We start from the raw sequence: 20,670 nt of genomic DNA, 5'->3' as shown, positions 1-20,670 counted from the left end.
GGTTCTTCTCTGCAGTCAATTTATTAGCTTTTATAGGTTCAAAACATAAGCTCTGAAACCTAATTACTAGAAACCTAATAACACAGTCATGAGCTAACACCAGGTATTATTTTCTAAGACACAAAGCCCAGAGCCATTTATTTTTATGTAAGAATAAGATTAGACCTGGAATTACTGGATACAAGGGTCTATAACTGAAGTCAGTAGTAGTTCTTTCATATCTTTTGTCCATAGAACCTTAGTTTTATAATTCTAGTATATTCTACTATGTTCCACAAGTGATTTTTCCTCTCTGACTTCTTATTTAAGGAGATGATCACCTTTTATGAGTTATAGCAATTTTTAAAATTTCATAACTAAATGCATTCAAAGTAGGATTTTCATTATTGCATGTCATTAGTGTTTAGTCTCAATTTTTTAAAATCTTTTTAGGGATGTCTAAAGTCTTATTTAAAATCATTTATTATTGTTTATTATTTCTTTCTTTAGGTCTAAAATCTAAAAGCATTAATGAGCTGGTAAAGGACATAGTAAGAGAACAATTTAAAATTTTTCAAAATGACATGCAAGAGACGGTAGCACAGCTCTTCAAGACTGTGTCAAGTCTATCAGAGGACCTTGAAAACACCAGGCAAATAATTCAAAAAGTCAACGAATCTGTGGTTTCAATAGCAGTCCAGCAAAAGTCTGTTTTAATGCAAGAAAATAGGCCCACTTTGACGGATATAGCAGATCTAAGGAATCACATCGTGAACGTAAGGCAAGAAATGACTTTTACATGTGAGAAGCCTATTAAAGAACTGGAAATCAAGCAGTCTCATTTAGAAGGTGCTTTGGAACAGGAACGCTCGAGAAGCGTTCTGTATTACGAATCCCTCAATAGGACTCTTTCTAAAATGAAAGAAGTACACGAGCAGCTTTTATCAACTGAAAAAGTATCAGAGCAGAAGAACGTTCCAGCTGTCGAATCACTTACCAACAATGTCACTGAGTACATGGCTACTCTGCATGAGAATATGAAGAAGCAGGGTTTGATGATGCTGCAAATGTTTGACGATTTGCACATCCAAGACAGCAAGATTAACAATCTCACCGTCGCTTTGGAAATGGAGAAAGAAACGGTCAGGGGTGAATGTGAAGCCATGTTATCTCAGTGCAGAAGTGATTTTAAGTTTCAACTCAAGGACACAGAAGAGAATATACATGTGTTAAACCAAACGTTAGCTGAGATTCTCTTTCCGATGGACGATAAGATGGACAAAATGAATGAGCAACTAAATGATTTGACTTACGACATGGAGATCCTTCAACCCTTGCTTGAGCAGGGAGCATCACTTCAACAGACTATGACACATCAGCAACCAAAGGAAGCAGTAGTTACAAAGAAAAAATTAGAAAATCTGATTACTGCTGTCAATAGTCTAAATGTTCTTATTAAAGAACTTACAAAAAGACATAACTTACTTAGAAATGAAGTGCAGAGTCGTGGTGATGTCTTAGAAAGACGTATCAATGAATATGCCTTAGAAATGGAAGATGGCCTAAATAAGACAATGACTATTATAAATAACGCTATTGATTTCATTCAAGACAACTATGTGCTAAGAGAGACTTTAAATACCATTAAGTATAATCTCGAAGCCCATCATAAATGTACCCCAGATATGGAAACTGTTTTGACATTTATTTCTCAATTCCAACGTTTAAATGATTCTATTCAGATTTTGGTCAATGATAATCAGAGATACAACTTTGTTTTGCAAGTTGCTAAGGCTCTTGCAGATAGTCCTAAAGATGGGAAACTGAGTCAGTCCAACTTTCAAAAGATTTATCAACTGTTCAATGAAACCACTTCCCAAGTGAGAGAATACCAGCAAAATATGAGTTATTTGGAAGAAAAGATACTCTTAGGTGCTAAGATTTCCGAAAATTTTGAAACTCGGTTGCAAGACATCGAGTCTAAAGTGACCCAGACGCTCATACCGTATTATATTTCACTTAAAAAAGGCAATGTGGCTTTAAATGAGAGAAATCAGGATCTTCAACTGCAGGTATTAAATTCCAGATTTAAGGCACTGGAAGCAAAATCCATCCATCTTTCAATTAACTTCGCTTTGCTCAACAAAACTCTCCATGAAGTCTTAACAATGTGCCATAATGCTTCTACAAGTATGTCAGAACTGAACGCTACCATACCTAAGTGGATAAAAGGTTCCATGCCAGATATTCAGCTTCTCCAGAAAGATATGACAGAATTTGTGGAACCAATAATTGAAGTAAAAACTCAAGCTGCCCTGTCTAACTTAACTTGGTATATAGATCGATCATTATCTGGAAATCTGGCAAATGTTGTCAAGTCTCAGAAGCAAGTAAAATCATTGCTAAAGAAACCTAATACACTTAAGAAACCAACAGTGAACCTTACCACTGTCCTGATAGGCCGGAATCAAAGAAACACAGACAATATTATATATCCCGGTAAGCTATTACTGAAAAATAACTTTTAACCTCTCTTTATTTAAATATTTAGTAGATCTGTATAGTTAAGCAAGACTGTAAAACATAAAAGGTGCGTATGTGAACTTGGGTAGATAGTCAAGCAATGCAAAAATCACTGACACATTTGAATCTGATTCTAACTTCTGGGAATTTAGGTATCAATCCAAAACAAATATGTCTAGTATAAATATTTGGCTATATGTTTTTTCTACTTTTTCTGACTAGACCCCTATGAAACAATCAAGTTTGCTCCTATAAAAGAGTTTTCTTTGCATAAGTTATTAAAGGAAACTATTAGACAATGAGATCCTTGGTCAATAAGATAAGAGTTAGTATTCATTTTGGCATGTTGACACAATCTCTGGTATGCAATCAGAGCTCAGTAAATATCTGCGGAATGACTGTCTGACAGTGAAAGTCCAGGAATTAGATTTCAGTAGATCACAGAAGGCCATGAATACCAAGCTAATGCACTTAGACACAATTTTATAAAGAACGGGATGTCTGTGAAAATCTGTAGCAGTAGGTTGGTTGTGGTAAGAACTGTGGCTCACAAGCATGAAGCTAGCAGTAGTGTGTAGCATGATTGCAGAGAATGATATTAGGGTACCAGTCAGGACATTATTGAACTAATGTTGGCAAGAGCAGTAGGAGTAAGATCTAAAGAAGAGGCAGTTGAAACAGTAGAGAGATGTGAGAAATGTGAAGCTATAATCAGCAGAAACAGAAGATGAGTGGAAAGAATAATGATCTAAGAAAAAATTTTGATTCTAGTCCTAGTTGTATTACTAAGTAGCTTTAGGTAAAAAAAGTTCACCTCTTTGGGTCTCAGTTTCTTCCTTTTAAATGAGGAGATTGCAGTAGGTGATTTGCTGAAGTCATTAGCAGAAATATGTTAAAGATCGTATCATTGTAAAAGAACTTGAGCTGTTTACAGCCTGAATGTGTGGCACTTGGGAAAGAGACAGAGCTAGAATATTCTATGGTTTTGAATTTGAGAAATGAGAGGATAATGATACTATTACCAAATGTAAACACCAAAGGAGGAACATAAATTTGGGTGAAAGAAGAATTCAGTGTGGTGCATATAAACTGCATAATAGTGTCTCTGTATGAAAGAACTGTTTTGTGAATATGTTGGGCATATGCATTATATTGAATGATCTTTTGAGAATGAGAACAGCTACTAATTTTACTAAAAGAAATGGCAGTATTTTTCTCATATCTGTCTGCTGTTAAATTACATGCCCATTTGTATAAATTTTGTAGTTTATTGGTTTTTAATTGCAAGGGGATGATCATTATTCTAACATGATATGAATCCTCATATTTAATCTCTGAATGTTTTAATAACATTAAAAATCACAGAATATTGTTGAATTCCCTCCACTATTCACAGAGTTGAATTCTCTCCACTATTTAAATGAGTGTGTTTATTTATGACTTTCCCAAATTAATCTGACCTGGAGAACTAATTTTACCTCTGTGGGAACACAGAACAAACTATTTAGACTTATATATTTCCCAGAGAAAGGCAGTATCTCAATGCAAGATGTTCTTATAACAGTTTTAGGAAAACTAATGTGTTGTTCATTTTCCATACTATTTCAATCCTTGATCTTCATGTGGGAACTTCAACATGAGCTTCATTTAAGCTCTACAGTATGTGTGGTCATACACCAGACAAGCTGTCATTTTTCTTCCTAAACAAAAAAATATGTATAGTATCTACTCAGTAATTATAAAATTTAAATAGCCTCAAAATTAATTAAGGTAAAAAAATTTCATAGCACCTAAGAACTTATAAACTTTGACAGCATAAAGAATGCAAGTTAGGACCTTATAAAAATTATATTCAGATATTTATTACAATTGACTCAATACTGCATTTAATGGGCTAACAATAGGAAAGAATTCAGTTCTGATTCTCTTTTTTCCAATGACTCCTTGATAAAATTGCTTGATGTTTCTTTATTTACTATGAGTAGAATTTTTTATATATTTACCTATCAAAATTTATAATTAATTAAAACCTCTTTATTATATCTAAGACAACAAAAATACATTGAGCTAATTCTATGTGCAAGATAGGTTTCATCCTATTCAGGTCCAGGAACATAATGTGTGGGGACCTTTTAAGTGGGTGATAGGTGTTCATGCCTGTTAACCTGGCCCTGCTTCTGTGGGGCATAAAACTAGTGGTGAATTAATATTAATCTAATATTATAACACTATAATATTACAGACCATTTATTAACATTTATTACATGCCAGACACTGTACAAATTATAGAGTATTTGTTATTTCATTTAACAATACCTATGAGGTAGGTATTATTATTCTTGTTCTGCAGATGAGTAAAATAACCTTCAGAGACATTAATTAAAGTATCCTGCCTAAGATCATTCAACTAGGAAGTGATAGAGCCTGACTCCTGGTTGACTGGACTCGGGGTTCCATCCTCCACCACTGTCCTCCAAGAGGTGGTGGAAAATGTTCTTATTATGCCTTTCTTATCTTTCTGTTACTGTTCCATGTGTCATGTGTGCCCAGAGTCCGGCCATATCTGAAGGTTCCATGTGACCAGAGTTGATGTTCCTAGGGAGTTTCCTTTCTAGAAGATCCAAGTACTGACAAGTTGTTTCTGTACCATGAGGAATCAAAGGTGCTACTTTTCAGCGTGGCTCTTCTGTGATACGGCCAGTGGGTAGTCATTGAAAGTCACCATCAGATATTCACAAGCTCTTCCTTTGACTGATGGAGGAGGAGGGCAAAATTTAAAGCATTCATCCCTATCACTTCCTGTCGAGCCATTGAATTACGCTAATTCTGATTCCTCGTAGGCCATTGCTGGATAAGCTATTCTGGTTCAATGGCTAAATATTTGATTTGTTTCTAAACAATATTCTAATAGACACCAAGAGGTTTTTATTTCATCTTTGAAGATTTGTTTGTGCAGCAGTTGGCAGACTGCTCCCCGCAGAGAGAAGTTGGCTGCTTGCCCTTCCGGGAGCAGCTGAATCCCGCCTCAGCGCCATGTCATGTCGGCGTCCTCACTACTGCGCATGCGCGCCTCCCGCTTGGGAAACCCTTGACTTTTTATTTCCACCATTTCTCTAATCTTTGCCAATTTAGCTCTCCTTAATACACCTCTTTCATTCATAATTAATTATATACTCCTAAGAAAGATTACATTCCATTAAACATTTGGTAGTGTACCAAATACTTCTAAAAAGTATCATTGTTGTGAATATAAGCAACTTAAAAAAGGAAAAATAAGGGCCTAGTGACTACGTAACTGTAGTTTTAAAGTCATTTCTAAATTTTGTGACTCCGCATAGAGGCAATTGTGATGACGAATGAGCACTGAATTTGGAATCATAAACCAATGTATTTATTTATAATAAGTCATTTATTTTTCTAAACTGTTCCTTTCTTATTTATAAAATAAGAAAAACCTACACACCGTATAAGTTTACTTTGAGGATCAAAGAAATAATCTGCACACAGTATATTATTAAGTTGGTTATGACTATATGATACAATTTCCTTGGCTATATTTAATGTTTATATTTTTATTTTCTTAATATTTTCACTTAATATTTGACTTATGATTATTTTCATGCATCAACATAATTTATGAACTTGTGGCATTCCATTGTCCCCTATCTTTATTTTTATAAGTTTGTTTCAAACTCAGCATATGCTTATAACTTCATTTAAGCTTATCATATAATGATGAATCCAAAAAGAATAGGATATAAAATACAAAGGCTTAACTGTATAAAAAGATGTGTATTGATAAGCACTGAAAAAATCTGCAAAACGATTTAATAATGGTTTTCTCCAAGAGATTTTCTACTATTTATATCATTTTCCATATATATGTATGAAGAAATAACATTTTCAAATAAACTCAAAATAACTAATAAATTGTCTTCTGCACAAAATGGCTGAATAGAAGCCAATTAAATCTTGAAGGCTATTTGCTTTAATATAAAATTTATGTTCAGTTTTAGAAGGTCCCCTAAACCAAGCAAACATGTGGTGATTCAACAGAAGCACTCATAGGACTTGGAATATAGTTGCGTTCTCAGCTAACGTTTATACACAGTACAATCAGCTAGGGAAAAAGATACAAGCAGAGTCTGGAGAAATCCAGGCACAGGATTCTTTATGCTCTCTCCCTCCCACAAAGGAGAACATTTCTGTGTGCCCTTTTTTCTAGCCACAAAAAAACATAGTGACAAGTACAATAATTCTTCCCAGAGAAGGCTATCAGATCTCCATGGGTTTTATTAAGGACTAGTCACATAGGCACCCTCTGCCTAGCACATATCAAAACTCCAGACTCTCAGAAGGAAAGCAGATGTTCAGCATAAACCATATTGTTTATACAAAGTCTAGGCACAGCGAATGACACTTACCTGTTAAGAAATGGAGAGAAGTCAAGTTCCCAGATGTCAGCCCGGGGCACAACCTTCCAAGTAGGCCTTGCTAAAGATAGCAGTCTCAGGCTCGCTGTGTTCACTCGTTTCTGCACGTGATCTTAAAGACATTCTTTGTGTCAGAGTCGGCTAGCAGGCCTGTCTACTGGGGATGGCCTCCCCAATTTGTGTCAATAAAACATATCAGTGTTGAAGAGAATATTAAATGAACTACTTTTTGCTCATGGCTCTCTGAGAGAAGAAAAGACTCCCCCCCGATTTCCATACGATTCCCCTTTATTTGGAAGGATGGTGACAGTTGCAGAGAGGATGCTGACAAAATTGACAGCCCTTTTCTGCACCTTGTCCTACAATAAAGTAGCCAGGATACCCAAGGTGAACAGTCAGAAACCCAGGCGTTTGATGATCACATCTTCTGAACCAAAATTCCGTTATAACAGCTGGTGTGATGTTAAAAAGGAAATGGGACAGAGTACAGGTTCCGTTTGCATAGTTACTGCATATGCTTGTGTCCTTCCCAAGCAAGAATCACAGGAGCTATTTCTCAACAATAGGCTGTTTCTTTCACACCTAAGATTTGAAACTAAATCTGGGTAACTGGTCTGCAAATTAAATACAATGAATATATGTCTTTGTACCAGTCATTAATTGCATCATTAATTCAAAATTGTACCTGTGTCGTGTTGATTATCAAACACAGAGAGGAAGGTGTAGGTGTGGGAATTATTAAATCACATATCGTGAATTTGTTGCACAATGGTCTAAGTGAACATAATACTTCCATCCTGACAAAAACTGCAGCATAAAAATGACAGTGGTACCATGTATTAACTGCATACAGAGTTTGAAAAACATACTTTTAAGTTTTTTTGTTTTTTTTTGTTTTTTTTTGTTTTTTGAGACAGAGTCTCACTCTGTTGCCCAGGCTAGAGTGAGTGCCATGGCGTCAGCCTAGCTCACAGCAACCTCAAACTCCTGAGCTCAAGCGATCCTCCTGTCTCAGCCTCCCGAGTAGCTGGGACTACAGGCATGTGCCACCATGCCCGGCTAATTTTTTCTATATATATTTTTAGCTGTCCATATAATTTCTTTCTATTTTTAGTAGAGGTGGGGTCTCGCTCTTGCTCAGGCTGGTCTCGAACTCCTGAGCTCAAACGATCCGCCCACCTCGGCCTCCCAGAGTGCTAGGATTACAGGCGTGAGCCACCGCGCCCGGCCCTTTTAAGTTTTTTAATTGCCAATTTTACTATCCACAGCTTAAAATTTACTCTAAAAAGAAATAATGAGTATTTTATTATATAAATAATCTGAACTTTTCAAATCTGGTTATGTTGAATGTCATCATTTTATGGGAAAATATCACATGACGCTCTATTGATGTCATTATTAATAAATCTAAACTCAAGGCTCTTTACCCTAAAAACAAATTACCAATAAAATTATTATACAATGTTTAGAAAACAAAAAATGAATGAAAGAAGGTTATTGCATGTGTTGTGCCAGAATGATAAAGGTACCAAAATATACATCTGCTTTGTACAAAAAAAAAACCAAACCATGTTTTGTGGTTAATCAACCCTCCTTTAAGAATTTTAGGCTTTATAATCTTAAGCAAGTGTTAAAATTTGAAATTTGCATGGAGATTTAGATTTGAGCGGCACAAGCATAAAGATGGTGTTTTGAAACTCTGGGTGTGGTTGAGAAAAGCCAGGGGAATATGCACATAACCACAAGACCAGAACCAGGAGCAGAATCAGAGGAACAACGTCCTTTAAAGGGTAATGAGAGAGAGGGAGAGAGAGAAAGAGAGAGAGAGAGAGAAGTCAGGAGAGAATATTGAGAAGAAACAAAGAGATAGGAGGCTGAGCACATCATATATAGACATTAGCATACAATTGTGTTTTCCAGTTCTATCAAAGTAAATTAGAATTTATAAAAATACTCAGTATCTCAAATAATTGTCTGAATAATAATGAGGAGATATCAATACTACTTTTCAAATGTACTTTTCAGACTACCACTCAATGACTTTATGGTCAACTAAGAAATTATTGTTTGTACAAAGTCATGTATACATTTGTTTAGTCATCTGTTATAAACTAGGAAACTTGCTTGGAAATGTCAAGCTGCAGATTTATCTCAAGAAGATGTTTGTGGCCAGGTGTGGTGGCTCACACCTGTAATCCTAGCACTCTGGGAGGCCAAGGAGGGAGGATAGCTCGAGGTCAGGAGTTGGAGACCAGCCTGAGTAACAGTGAGACCCCGTCTCTACTAAAAATAGAAATAAATCAGCTGGACAGCTAAAAATATATAGAAAAAATTAGCTGGGCATAGTGGTGCATGCCTAAGGCTCAGCTACTCAGGAGGCTAAGGCAGGAGGATTGCTTGAGCCCAGGAGTTTGAGGTTGCTGTGAGCTAGGCTGACGCCACGGCACTCTAGCCCAGGCAAGAGTGAGACTCTGTCTCCAAAAAAAAAAAAAAACAAACAAACAAAAAAAAGAAGATGTTTGTAAAATACTTTTCTAGATTAAAGGGACAATTAAAGGTACAAGATAATTTTTATTATTCAGTGTCATATTAGCTTAAAATGTTGTGCTAAAACTCTTCTAAGCAGTTTTTCTTTTAAAACTCAAATAAATTATCTTTAGAATTACTAATATTTTCTGAAAATTATAATTCATAATGGTTCAATTCAGTTCAACAAATATTAAGTGCCTAATGGGATCAAGTACTGTTCTAGATGTTTTAGATATAACACAATGTTTAAAAAAAAATCCTCCCCTCCTCCAGATGAATGACCTTATAAAGACATTGGAATAAAGGTCAGAATAGCACTCTTTGAAATCACTCAAAAGACAAGAGCAAGGCAAGGCCCCATTGCTAAGGTTATGGAACACAGGGAGAAAAATGCAATTCTCATCCTGGATACTAGATAGAAGGGATAGCCTTGGTCCTGAAAAATCAGAGTTGAGTCAATAGCAATGCAGAGAAATCCATTTTTTTCTACAACTTCTTAAATTCTCCTCTCTAGCACAGGTTTGATCCCTGATTCATGGACAGGGCTGAGTCTATAGGTGAGTGTGACTTTTTCCCATTTGGGAGAATTAGAATTATAGAGCTGATCAGGTTACATAAATAATTCAGTGTTCCCCAACTCCACTGCACAATTGATTCATTCTTAGAGAAACACATTAATTCAACACTCTCCTGTGAGTTGATCACTACGTTAGATTCAGAGAATGTAAAAATAAATGAAGCCAATGTTTTGATATAAAGAATTCATATTTGTACAGGTAATGGAGAAACACTGATGTTTCTAAAGCTGGCAAGTAATGTGCTAAGTTCTAGAAAGATAGCTAATGATAGCTAACAGCAAAAGAAAGGGTTTGATCACCTAGTCACATGGCGGAGAAATGACATAAGAGAAATGATGTTAAAGAATTGTGGGCCAGTTTGAAATATTTGTTAAAAGATGTTAGATACATGAAATATTTTTAATACTTTTCTCAATAAGGAAAATAATTTATAGACTATCACAGAACATATATCAAAATAATTCAAATAAGTTTCTAATTACATAATTAATATATGAATATATTTTCTTTGCAAAAAATTCTAATAATAGAAGCATACAATTTGGTCAAATTTTATGAGAATTTCAATTACACAGATATGAAACATAATGTACATAAAATATGCGTAGCTCTTACTTCGTTAGAGAAATATTAAACAAAGCAAATCACTTCCAATTTAAAAATTGTCACAATCACGCAATTTCAAATGAGTGAATTGTAAACTACGCTATTGCCACAAGGTGGCACCACAGTGGTACCTGTGGCAAGTAGTGTAAGTGCTTTATTCTTCCTTTTTTCTGCATTTACATAATTATGTATATAACCATATTCATAATTTGAAGTTTTCTAAATAAATGAAATTATTCTACATGTAATGTCCAAACTGTAACTTACTGTCTTCAGTAAAGCAAATATGTTGGGAATCTACCTCATTCTTTAACCGCTGCCTAATATTCCTCAGCAGGAATATATTGTCATTTATTTAACAAGTCCTGTATCAGTGGTCATTTGAGTCTTTTAATTTCTCCCTAATGCAAAGGATGTCATCCTTGAAGAATTATCTTTGTGTACATGGACAAGTATGTCTGAGTGTGTATATTCAGCCAGGAGAAATGTCTGGCTCTAAGTAAACAAACCTTTTTAATGCTGATAAATATGTTCCTATTAAAAGGTTTAATGACAATTTAAGCTTTAGCCAACATCATATGAAAAAGCCCATTTTTCCTCATGTTGCCATGACTGTTTTCTGTCTTTTTAAATGTTGCCGCCTGAAATCAAAATGGTATTATTGTTAAATGTATTATTCCTTAATTAGTAGTGAAGTTGCATATGTTGTAAAACTTTTAGTGAGCTTTTGTGATTTTTGTTCGGTGATTTGCCTGCTTATATCATTTGCCCATTTTCTCATTTTTTTAGGAGAGGGTGTTTTTTTTCCTTGGGACTTATCAGAGTTTTTCAGATGTTATAGATATTACTCATTATATTGTTATGTCTGTCAAAAAATATTTTCTCTTAATATGTCACTTATCGTTGAACTTTAATAAGGGTGGCTTTCACTGCAAATACATTTTGATTCTTACGTGATCAAAAGTGAGAATTTTTTTCTCTTATGGGTTGTTTTTGTTTTGTTTTGCTTTGAAAGAGCTTTTCAAAATGTTAATAGCTCTGCAAAGATATTGTACTTTATTTAATTAATACAATGGTATGGTTTTTTTGTTCATGTTTAGTATTTTAGTACACATGGAATTTGTGTATTTATAGATATTCAATTGCCTTAGCCCCATGTATTGAATAGACATTTTTCTTCTCCAGTAATTTGAAACATTACCTTTATCATGTACCAGTTCTGAATATATATAGTCCTGTGCCTAGATAATTCTATTTTGTTCTACATTTGATCAAAATCTTAACATGTCACAGAAATAAGTGCAATGAATCACAGAATTCTCCCCACTTCACAGAAGGGGAAAGGGAGATCAGAGCTGAGGGATTTACATGAAGTCCAAGTTCATGTCCATGTTCATGACCACGTCGACACCTGGGCTTAGGAACCCATTTTGCTTATTTCAAATTCAGTGTTTTTCCTATTCTGCTACAAACTATGATTTGAGATCAACAGGAAAACAGGTCACTTTATTCTCTTTTATCTTGATTCTTTTTCAGTAACAGAGGAGTATTCAGGCTGCAGTAGGTTCCCTTGCCAGAACGGGGGCACGTGTATAAACGGAAGAGCTAGCTTTACCTGTGCCTGCCGCCATCCTTTTACTGGTGACAACTGCACTGTCAAGCTGGTGGAAGAAAATGCTTTAGCTCCAGGTAAAAAAAGTGTATGCATCCTTGGGTTTGCTCAAAGTCGTAAACAGAAACAACCTGCTTAACCTGGATCCACGTGAGAATTAATTCCTTTTACTTCTGAAACTTACTGAATAATGCACCTGAATTACAAGTGGCAATGTCTTTTTGTCAGACAAATTCTTATTTACATGCACTTGTTGAAAGTTTCAATGTTGGTATACTAGAGGTAGTTCATGGAAAATTCTGCCCCCTCATAATTTTTGCCTCTGGTTCATCTTTTAAAGAAAACACAGGTGTATATTAATATATGTGACTGGTATAAACTCTTTCTCCTCAAAACAAGTTGTTAAATACACCTTTGATTCATGTCAGGTATGGACATTTAGATAAGGCTTTAATCCGTGCTCAGCAACATGTTTTCTGTGAAGGTTAAGCTAATAGTGCTATTTTGACTGTGTGAGGACTATTAGAACGTGCTCGAATGTATTCAGTAAAACAAGATGCCTTTTTGGTCCATTTAAATTCATAAGTATTGGTTGCTTGAGATTTACTTCAAGAGTGCACCATTTCTGCTTTTCATACAGGAAAACATGTGCAGCATTTAAAATATGTTCTCTTTAATGACAGCAAAATTTATGTTTCAAATCAGGCTTTTCTTAATAATATCCTGTATAATGAAGAGTAAATTTTTTAGTCTATTTTTAAATCTCAGCCTTTCTGAGTACACTTCGCATTAATTACAGAGAAAATTGCTTTTGTCTACTTTTCTACAGTGAATTTGGCTTTATTTGGTTTTCGCTTTAGCCTCTAGAAACTGCTTGACAAGGTGTTGGAAAAATTGTTTCTACATCATGTCAGCTTCAATTCCTGCAAGGGGCTTTAAAACATTCTGGCATACCGTAATAATCATAGAGTGCTTTGAATTCCATTATCTTTTGGGAGATCAAAGCAACATGCAAATTAATCTTTGAGGCATTTCTATAACGGAGTTATCAAATGTTATTTTCATGTTCATTCTATCCTGATCTAAATGGAGAAACTGAGGCTCCAAGAGACTAAGTGATTTAGGGGATTCCTCCAAGAAAAGAGGCAGGCAACCACTCGCATATACCCTTGTTAAATTTGATAGATGATCTTTTTCCTTCTGCTAAGCCTTTTTGTAACTGAGATAAACATGATAAAGATATGAAGAAAGACAAAATAAGATAAAATCACTAACATTAACTCTTGCCATTTTTTTCCTCTAACAGATTTTTCCAAAGGATCTTATAGATATGCACCGATGGTGGCATTTTTTGCATCTCATACATATGGAATGACGACACCTGGTCCTATCCTGTTTAACAATTTGGATGTCAATTATGGAGCTTCATATACCCCAAGAACTGGAAAATTCAGAGTTCCATATCTTGGGGTGTATGTTTTCAAGTATACCATTGAGTCATTTAGTCCTCATATCTCTGGATTTTTAGTCGTTGATGGAAAAGATAAGCTTGCATTTGAGGCCGAGAATATTAACAGTGAAACACACTGTGATAGGGTTTTGACTGGGGATGCCTTATTAGAATTAAATTATGGGCAGGAAGTCTGGTTGCGACTTGTAAAAGGAACAATTCCTGCCAAGTTTCCCCCTGTTACTACATTTAGTGGTTACTTGTTGTATCGTACGTAAGTTAGTATGAAAGACAGACTATCACCTTTATGGAGAAACAGCCAGTATTTTTATTTATCTTGGCATTCACATCTGCTCTGTTTTGTTTTTTCTACATAAAATGAAAACCAGACTAACTTCTTTTTTAATGTGAGTAAAGTTGTATGTGTATTTCATAAGATCATTTGGATATCTTTTGAATAGCCTGTATATGAAGGAGTTCTTTTTGCTCCTAAAGAAATGTAGTGGCACAGGAAAAAAAAAGTGAATTTGTTAGCACAACTATTCCTATTTTTGTTCCTTCATTTTAAGGCATTTCAATGTAAAGTAATATTACAAAATGGCAATCACACAGTATTATCACAGTATTCTTTTCAATAAAACACAACTTCTGTTATTCCCTCTGTATATAAATATATAACATACATTTCCTAGATTCACAAATACAAATAAATTACTCAAAGACTGAAAAGTACTTTTTTAAACTTCTATTTTTCGTCCTTACTGTTGAGTTGTTCCACTTTGCGTACTAAAATTTTCATTTGGAATCAAAGTTAAGAAAGTTAAATTAAAAACTTAAAATATGCTTAACTATTGTTCTTTTCCTACAATTAGAGGATAAAGTAGAAATCAACCTATATTTGGACATTTATACCCAAGTCTAAGGATATGTAAGTGGATCCCTCATACAACATCTACAGGGAGAAAAATAAAGGCTTTTTCTAATAAGTATCCTTCTATAGCAATACATGCAGATCTGCCCCTTTTCTTATAAGGGGTAAGTAGTAATCTGTGCAGTATTACAATTTATGGGATGCTCACTGTGTCCACGTTCTCGTCTAAATAATTTACATGTGATGTCTCATTCCTCACAATAACTCTTACAAGGTGGGTATTATTGCCATTATTTTTATAGTTGAAGAAACTAAGGCACAGTGAGGTTAAGGAATGGACCAAGGCCCACATCATATGAGGACTGAGGCGGGATAGGAATCAGGCCATATCTTCCCCAGAGCCCACGTCCATCCTTTCGCTATACTGCCTCCCACAGATATACCAGCATCTATTTAACTAATCCCCTATCAATGGACATTTATCTCCAATTTTTTATTATAACAATATTATTGTAGTGAACATTTTTATAAATACACTTCTTACATATTTGACAAATTATTTCTGAAAAATAGATTCCCATAAGCAGTAATAAAAATGATAACAAAAAATTTTGGTATGGCAAGCATTTTTTGTGAATTAATTTGTTTAATGCTCACTATAACCTGGCAAATTATGTATTAAACTATGAAATATGTATTACCTGTTATTGTTCTCTTTCTTCCCATTAGAAAGAGGCACATAGAAGTTAAGTCATTTTTCCAATATTACAGCAAATGCTGGAGAATTTCTGGAACAAAGGATAAACATAGTTTTCAATTTTTATAGGTACTATCCAGTTGCTTTTAAAAATATTTGTACCAATCTATAGTTCCATCAATATGAATAAGAGTGCTCTTTATCCTCCACAATCCTTCTCAAAATTCACAATTTTTAAAAATATTTCCAGTCTTAAAAGTGAAAGTACTGTCTATTTATATAAGAGTAGAAACTTGAAAATTTTTCAAGTTTGCCAAAACTTGAAAACATATGTCCATACAAAGACTCATATATAAATGTTCATACTTGCTTTATTTGTAATAGCTGAAAACTGGGAATCACCCACATGTCTAGCAATAGACAAATTGGTTAAGCAAACTTTGATATATCCATTCAATGGAGTAGTACACCAAGCAATAAAGAAGAATCAACACACTGCAACACCCAAGAATCTCACCATAATTATGCAGAAGAAGATTTCAAACTGCATCTTGATAAACCTTGGTCAATCCATTAGAATATCCCAAGTGGAATCAAAGTAAACGGCCTTCATACCTCAGCTTCACTCAATACTAGATTCAGGCTGCCAGAAAAGAGTGGGACCTACAAGCTGAAAACTAGAGGCTGATTACTGACAATACTTATCTTGTTATGTATAAATTTGTCATTTTCAAAAACATTTGAAAAGTTTTAATAATTTCTTTAGTCCCTACCTAAAAATTCATTCTACTCTAGAATGTTTTTCATTTCATTTCTTCAAGTAATATGGATTAAAATATGGTTTTTGCTTTCCAAATACGCTTTTCAACATGGATTTCAGTGATTTCAATGCATCACTTTTAATATTACCAGAACAGAAGAAAGTAAATCCCTTGACAATATTCATCAGTGCAATGCCCAATTTAACTTACTTATTTTGTAATTAGATAATTTAGAACATTTAGCATTAAATGATGCTTTGGTATTTGGAAATTTAATTACTATTATATCTTATTTTTTGTACATATTTATAGAATATACAATTAAATACCAAACTGTCACCAATAGTCTAGAGGCATTATAGCAGCTTCTAAGTTGCTATGAACTTGTTTGGCTATGTATTCAAAAGCCACTCAGTATAATGTAAGAAAATTTAGTAAAGGATTTCTAATTGTCATGGTCAAACTTAACCATGTAGAAAAAATACAGCACTGGAATTTTCCTTGATTTCTTCCATGAAGATAGCTGACTATCTTGGATATATTTTATAGATTTAATTTCAAAGCCTTATCTCTTACCTCTCCTACCTGCCCAGCCAGCTCCCAAAGTACACCAAGTCCTAATTAATGACAATCTCAAATCTATTCATTATTAATCTCTAAATAATTATTAATTACTAAATAAATATAAATATGTAAATATGTAATTTATAACAAGCATGATAAATTACATGTAACAAATAATATAAAAATACAGGTCAAGTAAATCAATACAGAAAAGTGCTGCATTTGAAATACGTTATCCAGGGTCATGCAGACATTTACCACTACTAGAATCATAGGTAGCTCTGTAAGAATGGGAAATTTATCATTAATAATCACCCTCTTCTTTTTATTGCACTCTTGACCAATCTCCCATTACCTCCTTTTGGATCACTCCAGGCAGTGAGAGGCTTCATGTTCAAAACCACATGTGCCTAAAATTGTTCTTCCTTACTCTCTTTCACCAGTCAAAATTCTCATTTTGGAAGAATGAGCTAATATAATTCAGGCATTGAGAAATGATTAAAATAAGCCATACTGATTTTTGTTTGGTTTGTCCATTTAGTCCTCTCAGAGGAGATTTTTTGGTGGTGGTTCATCTATTTCAAAATTTAAATTCACTGATTCACACTGGAAACCTAGTGAGTCTTTGCCTTCATCAAAGGCAATTTTTAATGCAGCAAAATTTTCCTCATTATTGAAAACTTTGCCTATAAGGACACACGGGACACATTATGGCAAGAAAATATAGGCCTGCCCTTCCTTGAGCACGCAGTTCAGTTGCTCTCCTGTGCAGAAGGTGGAGATGTTTGCTGCCCCAGTGGCTTCAAATCCAGGGTTTCATCAATAAGCTTGGGAGTGTTACTAAATACCTTCCCTTGAGTGCTTTACCACAGCTCAGTGAGAATTCTCGATGAGCTATACCACATTTGTGTTTAGAGAAAACAACAATAAAGCAGTATACATTTCTCTGGGATGACATCCTAATTAAACAATATAAAACGCTGGGAAAAGTCCAAATTTTGGAGGTTTTATTATTTATTTATGGTTTGCTTCCTGTACTATCAAACCCCAGGCTTTAGTCCAAGCATTTTTCAGATACTATGTATCTAAGTCAGCCTGGGCTACCATAAAAAAGTACCACAGACTGAGTGGCTTAAACAACAGACATGTATTTCTCACAGTGGCTGGGAAGTCCAAGATCAAGGTCCCAGCAGATTTGGTTTCTCCGGTGAGGTCTCTCTTCCTGGCTTGCAGAAGGCAAAAGGCTGCCTTCTCATGGTGGCTTCACATGGTCTAGGGAGGAAGATAGAGAGGGAGGGAGGGAGAGAGAGAGAGAGAGAGAGAGAACAGAAAGTATGTGAGTGCTCTGATCTCTTTCTCTTCTTATAAAGACACTAAGCCCATCATGTGGGCTCCACTCTCATGACCTCATCTAAAGACAATTGCTCCAAAAGGTCTCACCTCCAAATACCATCATATTGGGTGTTAGAGCTTCAACATAAATATTTGAGGGAGGAGAGGGCACAAACATGGAGTCCATTGTACCAAGTATTGAATGTAGTAGTATCTAGAGTGGTGTTGTAAAACATTATTTTCATAACTTTTAAAATATCAGTATATGCTAGATCATGGTTATAATGTGACTTCCTATTAGATTCAAATAAATATTTATATCAAGCCCACTGAAGATAGTGAAAATGCTACATGACATAATCTTGGAGGTGGTGTTTTTTAATGTATTATTTAGATTCAAATACTTATTTAGATTTCTTAGTTTTTGAATTCAAATCAATAATTATATCAAGTCTACTCAAGTTAACAGCAAAAATATGATACAATATCACCTGAGGGATGAATGTTTTTTAAATACCATTCTACTCTCTGTACTTCAAATACTAATGAAGAAATTGACGTACTGAGTTATTCTTACCAGGACACAGACTATTACAGATAGTTTCTAATTTTTTTTTTTTTTTGTAATTTACTTCCCCTCATTTATGTTTGCTGTCACTATCATCACCATCAAAACATTTATTTGTGCATAATATGTATAGAGAGGACCACATGAATATTTCTTATATATGTGAAATCTAAGGATTAAGGATGACAGCAATTTGCCAGAAAAACATATGTAGGAAAAATACATTTATTTGTAATACCTAGGTCTTTCTAAAAATGATTTAAGGTGGCTGGATGTATAATTTATATTAAGAAAACATTTAAACTTAGACAAACACATTTAATTTCCATTTATACATCAAATATGTGTCAAGAACATGTGCTTTCCTTATCATGATTTCTTAGTTATAGTCACATGCACTAATTTTCATGATTTTTCAGACTAACCTTGCTATTAACAAAGAGCAATCTACAAAAATGCCTTCCACAGCCTCCATCCCTCTTTCAGTTCCCTACTATACCCTTTTCCCTAACTCACAATTGTGAATTTGCTATTTAATGAACAAGTTTAGATCTCTTTTTCTCCTGCTGAAGTGGGAACTAAATAGTGTAGAAATTATTCTGTAGGTGAAATTCAAAGACCCTCCAGAGATTGCACATCTTTTTAATGTGACTTTTATTGCTCCTTCTGAATATTGTCATTAAATCCTTTGAAACATGATTCTATTTCATAAACTCTAATTCTATTTCCTTTAGCCAACACACTGACAGATCATCACTGAGTTTTACTCTATCATGGAGCTCTATGTTAATAGCAAACTATGAAATCTACCCCATCAATGAAGAGAAGAATAAACAAAGGCCATTACTATTATATATTGCTGTATAATTTTGTCTTTTTTCTTTCTATGTGGTACACTCAAAGTAGAACTTGTGTGTGAGAAAAGAAATTGTCATCATCATCAACACACCAATATACCCTAAAAGCATTCTTGGGCATCACAAAAGAAACTTTTACATTTAAGAAATGCATTGTAGATATCACTGGAACAATACTGGTATCTGAAAACTGATTTTATAATCTATTCTGAAGAACAAGTAGACTAAAGTGCCCACAGAACACCTAAGAATTCCATGAGGCCATGTGCTAATTGCTCATCAGTAAAGGTCTTGGCACTGCAGCTAGTGAAAAAACACTGATATCAGTAAATGCACAGAACATGCTGGAATATGGAAAGAATTAAATGTTCTAAATTCTTGAATCAAATTTGAAAAATTTATAAAATTTAAAAATTTTCTAGTAAAATTCATTTTACTCACCCTAATGAAGACACATATTTGAATTTGTAACCACCAATCCTGATTTCTCTTTGTTTAATATGGAGGGGTAAAACACGACATCTACACTCGATTAATGTTGTTATCATCATTGAATAGAGGTTTTAGGCCTGTGATGAAGACATCAAATATTCATAAGATTTTCTCATTCTGTGTTGTAACCAACAACTACTACATTCCTAGCTATATCCTGACCACGCTGATGCAGTTTTGTCAACAAGCTATGTCTTCTTTATCTCAGTGGAAAAATTGACTTGGCAAGTGACCGTGTGATAAAACTATTTGCAATAGGACCAAATGCTTCCAGCCTCAGGGAGAAAAGACCACTTTCAATAGTAAATAATTATGCAGAATTTGATTTTGCCCTTTTCTTTTTGAAGTAGACATTACCAAGAGGGACTAATCTCCCTTATATCACTACAGTTGAAAAGTTACAATGTCATTTTTTCTATAATTGTAAAATCAAAACCAATACAAACTTCAGGAAACAAAACTCCTGAATATGTTCCTGCCCTATTGTTTTGCATCTTTTGGTGGCTATCTGGCAGAAAATTAATGCCAAAGGAAAAAGGAAAAAGAATATGAACAAAAGGTAGGAGAAGAACAAAGTGGAGAACAAAGATCTTGATCCTTATTGTCTCCATGTTGAGTAGGCTGAGGAGGAGGAGGAGGAAGAAGAGGGGGGTGTTGGTCTTGCTGTCTTAGGGGTGACAGAGTCTAAAGAAAATCTGCGTATCAGGCGATAGGTTTACAGAGCAAGCCTGTGTTGTTTTGGGGTCAAGAGTATAGCCAGATTGGTTCCTTTTGAGAGACAGAGGGTGGCCAAACACAGTATGAGACAGTGTGGAAAA

General features: G+C 34.6%; 1 protein-coding gene across 1 annotated transcript in view; it reads left to right on the top strand.

Moving 5' to 3' along the window:
• Window positions 1-14,052, top strand: part of MMRN1 (multimerin 1) — a 43,366-nt gene extending 29,314 nt beyond the window's left edge. The window contains exons 6-8 of the mRNA XM_069485508.1: window positions 490-2,478; window positions 12,191-12,337; window positions 13,567-14,052. Of these exons, the coding sequence (XP_069341609.1) occupies window positions 490-2,478; window positions 12,191-12,337; window positions 13,567-13,988 (2,558 nt within the window). The 3' untranslated portion in view covers window positions 13,989-14,052. The remainder of the gene's footprint in view (window positions 1-489; window positions 2,479-12,190; window positions 12,338-13,566) is intronic.
• Window positions 14,053-20,670: the final 6,618 nt, after the last annotated feature.

This window comes from Eulemur rufifrons, chromosome 13 (genome assembly GCF_041146395.1).
Source record: "Eulemur rufifrons isolate Redbay chromosome 13, OSU_ERuf_1, whole genome shotgun sequence".
Taxonomy (NCBI): domain Eukaryota; kingdom Metazoa; phylum Chordata; class Mammalia; order Primates; family Lemuridae; genus Eulemur; species Eulemur rufifrons.
The sequence above is the reverse complement of the archived record's forward strand: the minus strand, read 5'-3'. Positions and strand labels throughout refer to the sequence as shown.